A 13,186-nucleotide genomic window follows, 5' to 3' on the forward strand; every position below is an offset into this window, starting at 1 on the left:
TTTGGACTACGTAGCCAAGGATGGCTAAGCGGTCTGTGCGGAACACGCATTTCTCCTTGTTGTACGTGAGATTAAGGAGAGATGCGGTGTGGAGGAATTTATAAAGGTTGGCATCATGGTCCTGCTGGTCATGGCCGCAGATGGTGACATTGTCGAGGTACGGGAAGGTGGCCTGCAGTCCGTACCGGTCAACCATTCGGTCCATTTCTCGCTGAAAGACCGAGACCCCATTCGTGACGCCGAAGGGAACCCTCAGAAATTGGTACAGACGACCATCTGCCTCGAAGGCAGTGTAGGGACGGTCCGATTTACGGATGGGGAGCTGGTGGTAGGCGGATTTCAGGTCAATAGTAGAGAAGACCCGGTACTGTGCAATCTGATTGACCATATCAGAAATGCGGGGGAGGGGGTACGCGTCGAGCTGCGTGTACCAGTTGATGGTCTGGCTGTAGTCCACCACCATCCTGTGCTTCTCCCCGGTCTTAACACCTACCACCTGGGCTCTCCAAGGGCTGATGCTGGCCTCGATGATACCCTCCCGAAGCAGCCGCTGGACTTCGGACCTGATGAAGGCCTTGTCCTGGGTGCTGTACCGTCTGCTCCTGGTGGCGACGGGCTTGCAATCCACAGTCAGATTGGCAAAGAGGGAGGGAGGCTCGACCTTGAGGGTCGCGAGGCCGCAAACGGTGAGGGGAGGTAGGGGTCCACCGAATTTGAGGGTGAGGCTCTGGAGATTGCACTGGAAATCCAGGCCTAGTAAGAGTGAAGTGCAGAGGTCGGGGAGAATGTACAGACGGAAACGGTCGAATTCCACGCCCTGTACAGTAAGTTTAACCAGGCAGAAACCCCGGATCGGGACAGAGTGGGAACCGGAGGCAAGGGAGATCTGCCGGTCGGCGGGATGGACCGCAAGGGAATAACGCCTTACCGTGTCCGGGTGGACGAAGCTCTCGGTGCTCCCGGAGTCGATGAGGCAGGAGGTCACATGGCCGTTGACCAGCACCGATGTGGAAGAGGGTGCCAGGTTGCGAGGACGGGACTGGTCAAGCGTAACGGAGGCGAGCAGTGGTTGGTCGGCGGTTGAGTCAGATGAGTCCGACGAGGAGCGGTAGCGACCCGTGTCCCGTGATGGCGGCCCCTGGAGACGAGATGGCGGCATCCGCAGTACCTGTGGGTAAAATGGCGGCGTCCATAGAGCGCACGTTATGGGGTTGGAACAAAATGGCGGCGCCCATGGAACGCACATGGCTGTGGTGGATGAGGATGGCGGCACCCACTGATCGCACGTGGGGTCGGGGGAAGCGGACGGCGGGGCCCATTGAGGGAGCGGCTCAGGCGTGGGGACCGGCGGCGCGATAGCGGCGACCGTCCGGGACTGACACACCACTGCGAAATGGCCTTTCTTGCCACAAGCTTTGCAGGTCGCTGTGCGGGCCGGGCAGCGTTGGCGAGGATGCTTCTGCTGGCCGCAGAAGTAACAGTGGGGACCCCCAGGGGGTGCGGTGCGGCGGGCAGCGCAGGCATAGTGCGCGGGGGCGGCTGCTGGGGGGGCCGTTTGCGGGTTCCACGAGGGGTAGGACGGATGGGCCTGGGGGACCGTTTGCGGGGTCCACGAGGGGTAGGACGGGTGGGCCGAGTGGCTAGCGGAGTACGTTTGCACACTACGGGAGGCGGCCGTCATGGAGAGCGCCAGGGCCTTTGCAGCCGCGAGGTCGGGGGCGACCCCTTACAGCAGTCGTTGCCGGATGGGGTCCGAAGCAATGCCTGTAACGAAGGCATCGCGCATGAGTAAATCAGAATGTTCCGTGGCTGTGAGGGCTCGGCAGTCGCAGTCTTGTACCAGAGGTATAAGGGCCCTCCAGAAGTCCTCAATCAACTCACCCGGCTGCTGGACGCAAGTAGAAAGTTGATGCCTCGCAAACAGGGTGTTCGCCGATGGTGCATAGTTCTCCTTGAGCAGTTCCATAGCTGCGGTGTAGTCGGTCACATCTCGAATGAGCGGAAAGACGCTGGAGCTAAGTCTGGAGTACAGGAGTTGCTTTTTCTGAGCCTCCGTCGGGGGAGGGTCTGCTGAAGAGATGTAGGCCTCGAAGACTGCGAGCCAGTGATCAAAGTCTTTTCTGGCGTGAGGCGAATGCGGATCCAGCTGTAGACGGTCAGGCTTGATTCTGATGTCCATGGTGAATGGGAAATCGTACAACAATAAATTGTAGCGCTAACAATTATACTCAAAGCCGAGAGACTGGTTCAATAGAGGCTTTATTGTTGTACGATGTTGTCCCTCCATCCGCAACTGTAGACTGAGGGTCTGAGCAGCTCTCATACATTTATACATAAGCTCCCTGTGGGCGGAGCTAGCCGGCAGGGGCTGACCGGAGGAACCTGTATTACAGGTACAGGCATACATCCCCCTACTGCAGTACACATAACTACAGTGGTTATCTCACCACATGTAGATGAACAGAGAGATCTCGGCATCCAGGTACATAAATCCCTGAAAGTTGCCACCCAGGTTAATAGGGCTGTTAAGAAGGCATATGGTGTGCTAGCCTTTATCAGTAGGGAGATTGAGTTTCGGAGCCACAAGGTCATGCTGCAGCTGTACATAACTCTGGTGCGGCCGCTCCTGGAGTACTGCGTGCAGTTCTGGTCACCACATTATAGGAAGGATGTGGAAGCTTTGGAAAGGGTTCAGAGGAGATTTACTAGGATGTTGCCTGGTATGGAGGGAAGGTCTTACGAGGAAAGGCTCAGGGACTTGAGGTTATTTTTGTTAGAGAGGAGAGGGCTGAGAGGTGACTTAATAGAGACATATAAGATAGTCAGAGGGTTAGATAGGGTGGACAGTGAGAGTCTTTTTCCTCGGATGGTGATGACCAACACGAGGGGACATAGCTTTAAATTGAGGGGTGGTAGATATAGGACAGATGTTTGAGGCAGTTTCTTTACTCAGAGAGTAGTAGGGGTATGGAACGCCCTGCCTGCAACAGTAGTAGACTCGCCAACTTTAAGGGCATTTAAGTGGTCACTGGATAGACACATGGATGAAAATGGAATAGTGTAGGTCAGATAGGCTTCAGATGGTTTCACAGGTCGGCGCAACATCGAGGGCCGAAGGGCCCGTACTGCACTGTAATGTTCTATGTTCTATGTTCACAGACTCACTGGCCAAGGGCACTCTGCCACCTATGTTAGCACAGGCCGCAGTCTTGCTGATACCTAAGAAAGATAAAGAGCCAACGGAAAGACCCATCTCACTGCTGAATGCAGATGCCAAAATACTGGCCAAGATTCTAGCCAAAAGGCTGGAGGACTGCGTGCCAGAGGTGGTAGCAGAGGACCAGATGGGCATTGTCAAAGGTAGGCGCCTGCTGAACGTGATAATGACCCTATTCGGGGAGAAAACACCAGAGGTGATAATCTCCCTAGACACAGAAAAGGCCTTCAACAGGGTCGAATGGAAATACCTCATAGAGGTACTGGAGTGGTTCGGGCTTGGAACAGGATTCACCTCCTGGGTAAAGCTCCTATACAAAGGTCCCATGGCAAGCGTATGGACCAACAACACCAACTCCCGATACTTCCAGCTGCACAGGGGCACAGACAAGGATGCCCACTGTCCCCGCTGCTGTTCGCTCTAGCGATCGAGCCATTAGCAATTGCTCTTAGAGCAACAAAAAGCTGGAGGGGGATCCGAGGGGGTGGCAGAGAGCACAGAGTCTCACTCTATGTAGATGACCTGCTCCTCTACATTCCGGACCCACAAAGCAGCATGGACAGAATCATTGCGCTCCTGAAAGAGTTTGGCGCCATCTCGGGCTACAAACTCAACATGAGCAAAAGCGAGATCTTCCCGGTACACCCACAAGTTGGGGGGGGGCAGCAGCACTAATGGGACTGCCGATTAAACAAGCCCGACACAAATTCTGCTACCCGGAATCCACAAATGGAACCTCACCAAATGGAATCTCTCCAGTCTGACAGAGGAGGTAAAAAAGGACCTGCAAAGATGGAACACATTCCCACTCTCTCTCGCGGGGAGAGTCCAGACAATCAAAATGAACATACTGCCTAGATACCTCTCCCTACTTAGATCTATCCCGATCTACATCCCCAAGGACGTTTTCAAAGCACTAAACTAATCATGGCGTTCGTATGGGGGGGGGGGAAAGAATGTTAGGATCCCAAAGAAGGTCCTACAAAAAACAAAATCCAGGTGAGGGCTAGCCCTCCCAAACCTACAATTCTACCACTGGGCGGCGACAGCCGAACAAATAAGAGATGGATCAAGGAGCCAGAGGCCGAGTGGGTGCGTGCGGAGGAGGCCTTCTGCAAGGGCACTTCCCTCCGGGCCCTCACCACGGCAGCACTCCCATCCCCTCCCAAAAAACACTCCAGCACCTCGGTGGTGATAGCCACCTCCCAGTCCTGGAACCAACTACGGCAGCAATTTGGCCTGACCAAAATGTCAGACAAAGCTCCCATCTGCAACAACCATAGGTTCACACCAGCGCTGACCGATGCCCCCTTCAAAAAGTGGGGACAGGACAGAAGGACACTGATAGTTAGGGACCTATAAATGGACGGCGGCATTGCAAAACTGGACGAACTGACGGAGAAATTCCAGCTAGCCAGGGGGAACGAGTTAAGGTACCTGCAACTCAAAAACTTCCTACGAAAGGAAGGTGAAATTTGCCCTAAGGGGGTCAGTGCATGGGTTTTTCAGGAGATGGCAACCATTCCTAGATCTTCTAGCAGAACGGTAAAATCAAAAGGTCAGCAGCAGCAGCAACCCGGGGGGGGTCTCTTTGTTTTTGTTTTGGGTTGAATCTTCGCTAACGACGAGCGTTTATTTATTGTTTCTCTTTTGTATATATGGGGGGGGGGGGGGGGGGTTTGTTCTTTTTGTTCTTTGAATTTTCTGTTACTGTTTTCTTTTTGTGTGAAAATGTGAAAATTTGAATAAACATTTTTTTTTTTAAACTTCCTACGAAAGGAGACAAGGATGTACCCACAACCGCCACGACAGGCATTATTGGAAGAGTTACTGGACGCAAGCATCCTAGATAAAGGGAACTGTAGCGACATCTATGAGCCACTGGTAGAAAGGGCTGACACCGTACTGGATGCAACAAGAAAGAAATGGGAGGAAGACCTGGGGATTGAAATAGGGTGGGGACTCTGGAGTGAAGGATCAACTCTACCCCCACGTGCGCAAGGCTCAACCTGACGCAACTAAAAGTGGTACATAGAGCCCACTTAACAAGAACCAAAATGAGTAAGGTCTTCCCGAAGGTGGAGGATAGATGTGAACAGTGATAAGGAGGCCCAGCCAACCACGCCCACATGTTCTGGTCTTGCCCCAGACTTGCGGGGTACTGGACAGCCTTCTTTGAGGCAATGTCCAAAGTGGTGGGGGTGAGGGTGGAGCCATGCCCGAAAGTGGCGGTCTTTGGGGTTTCAGACCAGCAAGATCTATTCCTGGGGAGGAGGGCGGACGCCCTTGCCTTTGCCTCCTTGATCGCCCGCCATAGAATCCTGTTCGGCTGGCGGTCAGCAGCACCACCCAAAGCTGCAGACTGGCTGTCCAACCTCTCAGAATCTCTCCAAATGGAGAAAATCAAATCCGCCATCCGAGGGTCAAACAATGGCTTCCACGTGGGAGACATTCACCCAACTGTTCTGGGACCTGTTTGTGGCCAACGAACAAGCAGAAGAATAGCCAGGTAGCCAGGAATCAGGGGAAAGTAGCCAAGGCATGAGAGGGAGGGATAGACCTGCGGGGGGGAGGGAGGGGAGGTGCAGATAGCTAAACCGAAGACAAAAGAAAGGCAAACCACAGAAGGGCGGGGGGAGAAGAGGGGCAGAATGGGGGGAAGAGGGAGGAGCGGGGAACAATAGAGGGGAACTGGGGGGGGGGGGGGGGGGGGGTGGAGGCAAGGGAATGATAGCCAGAAGGAGAACATGGGAAACGATAACAAACTTGGCAAACACAGGAACAGAGAGTAAGGAAAATATGGGCGAAAGACGGGACGAATAGCCGAAGCGGAGATGAATGCGAGACAACGGCAGCGAAAACCGTCCGGGAGTAGCAAGTAACAGCATCAACACCAGATCCCTTCCCATATTGCCCTCTATGTATTGGACATAACTAATGTAATTGTTTCTTCGGCACCCAACTGTATATCTACGTCCCCAGTTTCCGCCCCTCCCCCCCATAAACAGATGCCTACTTATGTGTTAGAAGTAACATTGCTAACTGTACAGAGTTGCTGTTGTTGAGCTAGCGCACAATATCCTACCAGTTTCTTTTTAGTTTTCGTCCCTTCTATATATATATATTTTATTCTGTGTACATAACTGTAAATATACATAATTATTCTATGTACATAACTGTAAAAAAAACCTGATAAAAAACATTTATAAAAAAAGAAGGTTGCAGGGCAGGTGGATAAAGTGGTTAAGAAGGCATATCTGCATTTATTAGCCAAGGCATAGATTTGTTTTTTCCAATTATGGGGCAGTTTAGCATGGCCAATCCACCTACCCTGCACATCTTTTGGGTTTTGGAGGTAAGACCCACACAAACATGGGGAACATGTGCAAACTCCACATCAAGGCATAGAATTTAAGAGTAGGGAGGTTATGCTGGAGCTATATAAAATTTAATTAAGCCACAACTAGAGTATTGTGTGCAGTTCTGGAATCCACATTATAGGAGGGATGTGATAGCACTGGAAAGGGTCCAGAGGAGTTTGCCCAGGATTTTGCCTGTGCTGGAGAGATTTTAATTATGAAGAGAGATTGGATAGACTGGGGTAATTTTTGTTGGAGCAGAGGAGACATGATTGAGATGTATAAAATTATGAGGTGCATTAGATAGAGTAGGCAGGGAGAAGGATCCTTGGTAGAAGGATCAATGCCCAGGGGGCATAGGTTTAAGGTAAGGGGCAGAAGGTTTAGAAGGAATGTGAGGGGAAACCTTTTCATCCAGAGGGTGGTGGGAGTCTGGAATTCACTGCCTGAAAGGGTGGAGGAGGCAGAGTCCCTAATTTTCAATTTTTTATTTTAAATTTAGAGTACCCAATTATTTCTTTTCTAATTAAGGGGCAATTTTAGGGCAGTGACCCTCAAAAACATCTAAGAAGTATTTAGGTGTGCTCTTGCGATGCCATGGCATAACAAGGCTGTGGGTCAAGAGCTGGAAAATGGGATTAGAATATTTAGGAGGTTGTCTTTGACATGCGCGGAAGGGCCTTTTCCATGTTGTAGATCTATGACTCCATAACAACAAAGGATTTATTTCCAAGGATCTACAACAGCAGCAGCATGTCTGCAGCTAGCTCTAAAATACCTCTGCTGAGGAGAACTCTTCCCCTTAGGATGATTCTCGATTCTCCACTCTGTGTCCCAATTGGTCAGCCAGGACAGGTGACCCTTACTCTGCTGTGTTGCCCTGAAAGGGACAATCACCACAATGCTCCATCCATCTTGGTGTTAAAAGAAACATCACTAATAGTTTCTGCCTCATGCATGAACAACTTTGGAATAGCGCACACCACTTGTGAAACATGTAATGTTCTTCCTTAACTTTTTAAAATAAGTCAGGAATGTCAAATCAACAAAAAACTGTAGAAATTATTCTACCTGAAAAATATAAAGCGCTGGTGAGATTCTTCGACTAGCACCTCATCAAGTCTGTTTTCAAAGAATTCCTCTTTGTCCACCACCAGTAGCTCAGTATCATCTGTACAGACAGCAGTGAAATTCCTCCGTAGGCCTTTCAGCACTGGTATTTCCTACAATGGGAACACAGGGATTACACTTGGTTCAACTACAACAAGAACGTAGGTTTATGGAGTGCCTTTAACATAATGAAACGTCCCAAGGCGCTTCACATTAGGGTAGGACACTGAGCCACTTTAAGGAGATAATATGTCAGGTGACCAGAAGCCTGGTCAATGAGGTAGGTTTTAGGGTGTGTCCCAAAGGAGGAGAGCAAGGTAGAGAGCGGTGAAGAGGGAATTCCAGAGCTTGGTGCTCAGGCAAATGAATTTACAGCATGGAACACTAACGATTGGGGATGCAGAAGGAGCGCAGATATCCCGGTGGGGCTGGAGGAGATTACAGGGATATTGAGGGGGCGAGGTCATGAAAAGATTTGGAAACAAGTGTGACATTTTTAAAATCAAGACTTTGCTTGACCCTTACCAAGCGGGAAACTCGCAAGTTGTCTTGATGCAGCCAAAGATGTCAAGCCAAGGTAGGTCATTCACTAGTGTTTAGGATCACACATCCAGTGAAATCCCTGGGCTGGATTCTCCGATTCTGAGGCTGTGTCCCCACGCCGGCGTGGGAATGGTGGCGTTTTATGACTGAAAATTTGGCATAAAACGGCCACTGATCCTCCGTTTCGCTGGGGGCTAGCAGCCGAGCAGAGTAGAGCACCCGGCTCTAGCTGCCGATATGGCCCGGAGAATTGCCGGGTCCATGGCTGCGACATGCAACATGGCGGCAGCCACTCACGGATGCGGTCTGAAAAATAGTGCCCTCCCTTTGGACGGCTCGCGCACCCCGGACCACCCCCAACAGTGCCAGCAGCCCCTGACAAAGACCCCTTGCCCATGGATTAGCCCTCCCCTGTTTGTGGCGCCGCTGGACTGAGTACGCAGCCGCCAAGCCGAGTTCCCTACGGATGATAGCACAAGCGACTGACACCGTTGGGAACTCGGCCGGTTTTGGGGGGGGGGGGGGGGGGGGGGGGGGGCATGAGGCTGTTGATGCGACGCGCGCTGTACTCTGTGAGTACGTCACTTTGGAGGGGATAGAGCACCGCGAAAGCGGCTCTGCCCCCGATTTGGGCGGAAACGAGTATTCTCCGGCCAATCGCCGAACACAATTTCAGCATCAGTGACCGGAGAACCCCGCCCCACATCTTGAACATGTTCAGGATCAGATATATATTCCTTATTTTTGCCCTGTGCAGGAACATCCATCCAGTGAAATTCTTGTCTTGGCCATGCCCGGGATCAAACATTCAGTGAATTCCCTATCTTGGGATCACTGAATGTTTGATCCTGGGCATGGCCAAGACAGGAATTTCATTGGATGGATGTACCTGCTCAGGGTCAAAATAAGGAATATATATATGATCCTGAACATGCATAGGCCAGCATTTATTGCCCATCCCTAATTGCCCTTGAGAAGGTGGTGGTGGGCTGCCTTCTTGAGCTGCTGCAATCCATGTGGTGTAAGGGAGGGAGTTCCAGGACTTTGACTCAGCGACAGTGAAGGAACGACGATATATTGCCAAGTCAGGGTGGTGAGTGACTTGAATGGGCACTTGCAGGTGGTGGGTTCCCTTGTATCTGCTGCTCTTGTCCTTCTAGATGGTTGTGGTTGTGGGTTTGGAAGGTGATGCCTAAGGTGCCTTGGTGAGTTCCTGCAGTGCACCTTGTAGATGGTACACACGGCTGCCAGTGTGCATCGGTGGTGGAGGGTTTGAATGTTTGTGGAAGGAGGGGCAATCAAGCGGGCTGCTTTGTCCTGGATGGTGTTGAGCTTCTTGAGTGTTGTTGGAGCTGCACTCATCCAGGCAAGCGGAGAGTATTCCATTACACTCCTAACTTGTGCCTATTTAATGGTGGACAGGCTTTGGGGAGTCACGGGGAATCTTGGCCATGCTCGGAATCAAACATTCAGTGAATTCACTATTTTAGCCATGCCATTGTTAGAATAGGTCAGGTGGAAGATGGAAGGTAGCTGTACACTGCAGCTGCTCTCATTGGTCACTGGTTCCAGTGGCTGCACCATGTCTTGGAACAGGTTTGTTTCGAATCACTAGCTTTCGGAGCACTGCTCCTTCCTCAGGTGAATGAAGAGGTAGGTTCCAGAAACATATACTGTATATATATTTTTTTTTTAAAATTTAGATTAGCCAATTATTTTTTCCAATTAAGGGGCAATTTAGCATGGCCAATCCACCTACTCTGCACATTTTTGGGATGTGGGGGCGAAACCCACGCAGACACGGGGAGAATGTGCAAACTCCACACAGACAGTGACCCAGAGCCGGGATCGAACCTGGGACCTCAGCGCCGTGAGGCGGTTGTGCTAACCACTAGGCCACCGTGCTGCCCCAGAAACATATATATAAACAAAGGTCAAAGATACAAGACAATACTTTGAATGCGGGATCTTGTCTGCTTTCTTGCATCTTTGTAGAAACTTAATGCCAGTGTCTATATGCACGATCGTCTTGGAGATCCTCTCCACTTTGAGCCGGCAGTTTGCGGTGTCGATGGTAGCCATGATGTGAAGATGCCGGCGTTGGACTGGGGTGAGCACAGTAAGAAGTCTTACAACACCAGGTTAAAGTCCAACAGGTTTGTTTCAAACACGAGCTTTCGGAGCACTGCTCCTTTCTCAGGTGAATGAAGAGGTGGGTTCCAGAAACATATATATATATAGACAAAGTCAAAGATACAAGACGATACTTTGAATGCGCTTTGAATTACTGTGCTCACCCCAGTCCAGCGGGGAGGCCCAACAGCCGGAGTGGCAGTTAGATGTGGGGCTGTTGGTGGATGAGGGTGTGTGTGAGCGGGTGAGGCTGCCATTCGGGGCTATGTGGAGGTGAATGATATAGGGGAGGTCATGGCCTCCAAGTTGTGGGAGGAACTCAAGGGTGATGTTAGAGGGAAGATTATTTTGATTCAGGCGCACAGGGAGAGGGTGGAATGGGAGGAGAGGGCAAGGCTGGCGGAGATCTTGAAGGTGGATAGGAGGTACTCGGTGGCTTCAGAAGAGGGTTGCTGAAGGAGAAACAGAGGCTCCAGATGAAGTTTGAGTTAATGTTTACGGGGAAGGCAGAGGGATAGTTGTGGAGGTCCAGAGAGGCAGTTTACGAGTATGGGTAGAAGGCGACTAGGATGTTGGCCCATCAGCTGAAGAAGCAAGTAGCGGCAAGGGAGATTGGTAGAGTGTGGGACGAGAGTGGTAAGGTGGTGATGGACCCGGAGGGGGTGAATGGGGTATTTGAGGCCTTTCATAGGAGTCGGAGGCTCCATTGGAGGAAGAGGGGATGAGGCGGTCCCTGGTGGAGGAGAGCCGGATTCAGGGACCGGAGGCCCCGATTGGTCTGAGGGTGGTGGTGGAATGCGTTGGCCAATGCAGGCGGGGAAGGTCCCGGGTCTGGACAGGTTCCCAGTCATGTTTTATAAAATGTTTGGGGCAGAGCTGGAGCCACTGCTGGTGAGGACGTATAATGAAATAAAAATCGCTTATTGTCACAAGTAGGCTTCAAATGAAGTTACTGTGAAAAGCCCCTAGTCGCCACATTCCGGCGCCTGTTCGGGGAGGCTGGTATGGGAATTGAACCGTGCTGCTGGCCTGCCTTGGTCTGCTTTCAAAGCCAGTGATTTAGCGCTGTCTTAAACCAGCCCCAGAGGAGAGGGTGAGGGAGAACTTTCCCCTTCTTTATCGCAGGCTTCCATCGCCCTGATTCTAATAAAGGATAAGGAACAGTGTGGGTCGTACCACCCAATATTGTTATTGAATGTTAGGTTGCGGGTGGGTCGTGTGCAGGTTTCAGGGGGTCACGGCGCTCGGTGACGACATACCCCATCACGGGAGGAACGCCAAATGGCTACAAGCAGCTTTGAAAAATGCCAGCAGCGGCGGACTTTTGAGATTGCCGGCCATCACGTGCATACAAGCAATGCGCAGGCCCGGGTTTGAGGGCTGTTTTCTTGGTGCCGTTGCTGTTCTCGCTGGCCAGGTATTCCACGAGCCCAGTGGTGGTGTCGACTTTAAGGGTGTGGGGGCAGTGTAGGCAGCACTTGGGGTTAGAGGGCATGTCATTGAGGGCAGAGATTTGCAACAACCCATAGATTTGTGCCGGCGAGACTGGATGTGAGGTTCCGGGGTGGTGGCAGGTGGGGATTGAGTACTTCAGGAACTTGTTTATAGTGGACTAATTTGTGGGGCTGGAGGAATTGTAATTGTAATTTGTGGGGCTGGAGGAATTGCCCAAGGGGAATGGTTTTAGGTACCTGCAGATTCAGGATTTTGTGAGGAGAGAGATGCCGTCTTTCCTGGGCTGCCGCTTCCGGCGCTGTAGGACAAACTCTTGTCGGAGGACGAAATAGGGGAGGGAAAGATGTTGGATATTTATAAGGAATTAATAGAGAGGTAGGGCGCCCTGGTGGAGGATGTTAAGTGCTCTTTGAGGGGGTGGAAGATAGGGTGCCTTGGGGGGGGGGGGGGGCATGATTCATGTCCACATGTTCTGGGAATGTCGAAGACTGCGGGATTCTGGCAGGCATTCTCGGATGTTATGTCCGAGGTTCTGGATGTGGGGGTAGCTCCGAGTCCGGGGGTGGAAATATTTGGTGTGTTGCAAGACCCGGGAGTCCAGGGGGAGAGAGAAGATGATGTATTGGCCTTTGCCTCCCCGATAGCCCGGAGACGGATTATGCTGTGTTGGCGGGTCTCGGAGCCGCCAAAGGCAGGGGTGTGGGTGAGCGATCTGGCAGAATTCCTGAGGTTTGGAGAAGATCATGTTTGCTCTGTTGTTGTCGGGAAACCCAGAGGTGGAAACTTTTCATTCTTCAAGGAGGATTGAGGGGTCAGCTAGAGCAGGGGAGGGGATGGGGGGTTAAAATGGGGAAGGTGGGACTTGGCAACAGGCTGAAGTCAGGGGGCTGGATGGTTGTGGTTGTTTTTTGGATTGATGTGTTGTTCTTCTGATATCTTGCATATTTTTGTTAAAAAGCCTGGAATAAAAATATATTTTTTAAAAGATGGACCACATGCCCATGCATATACCATACATGTGCACACAGATGCACATGCAGACAGGTGCAAACATGTACACACATACACGTACCACATGCGTGCACACATAAGAACACACACATATGCACTACATGCACGCATACACACGCCAGGTTACTCACTCCAAATCTAGCGCCCTTTCGCATGTCTGTTTGATGTCCTTCCTGAAACGCGCTGCTTCCATCTTCATCAGTGGTGAAGCTGACCCCCCCTGAGTATATGAAGTAGAAACTGTGTGCAGTTTGCCCTTTCTTTATTATCACCCTCCTCCGCCTGAACCTAGGGCAAAAGCAACAAATTTGGGTGAATGTCACAGTTCATTTGTTTTCCCTTTCCTCTAAATCCACCT

General features: G+C 51.2%; 1 protein-coding gene across 1 annotated transcript in view; it reads right to left on the reverse strand.

Annotated features, from left to right (window-relative positions):
• The window catches only part of LOC119962279 (cyclic nucleotide-binding domain-containing protein 2-like), a 150,239-nt gene that overhangs the window by 97,327 nt on the left and 39,726 nt on the right, over nucleotides 1–13,186 (reverse strand). The window contains exons 6-7 of the mRNA XM_038790267.1: nucleotides 12,960–13,116; nucleotides 7,648–7,799 (exon numbers count right to left, since the gene is read on the reverse strand). Coding sequence (XP_038646195.1) covers nucleotides 7,648–7,799; nucleotides 12,960–13,116 — 309 coding nt within the window. The remainder of the gene's footprint in view (nucleotides 1–7,647; nucleotides 7,800–12,959; nucleotides 13,117–13,186) is intronic.

Source organism: Scyliorhinus canicula, chromosome 2 (genome assembly GCF_902713615.1).
Source record: "Scyliorhinus canicula chromosome 2, sScyCan1.1, whole genome shotgun sequence".
In the NCBI taxonomy this organism is placed as follows: Eukaryota; Metazoa; Chordata; class Chondrichthyes; order Carcharhiniformes; family Scyliorhinidae; genus Scyliorhinus; species Scyliorhinus canicula.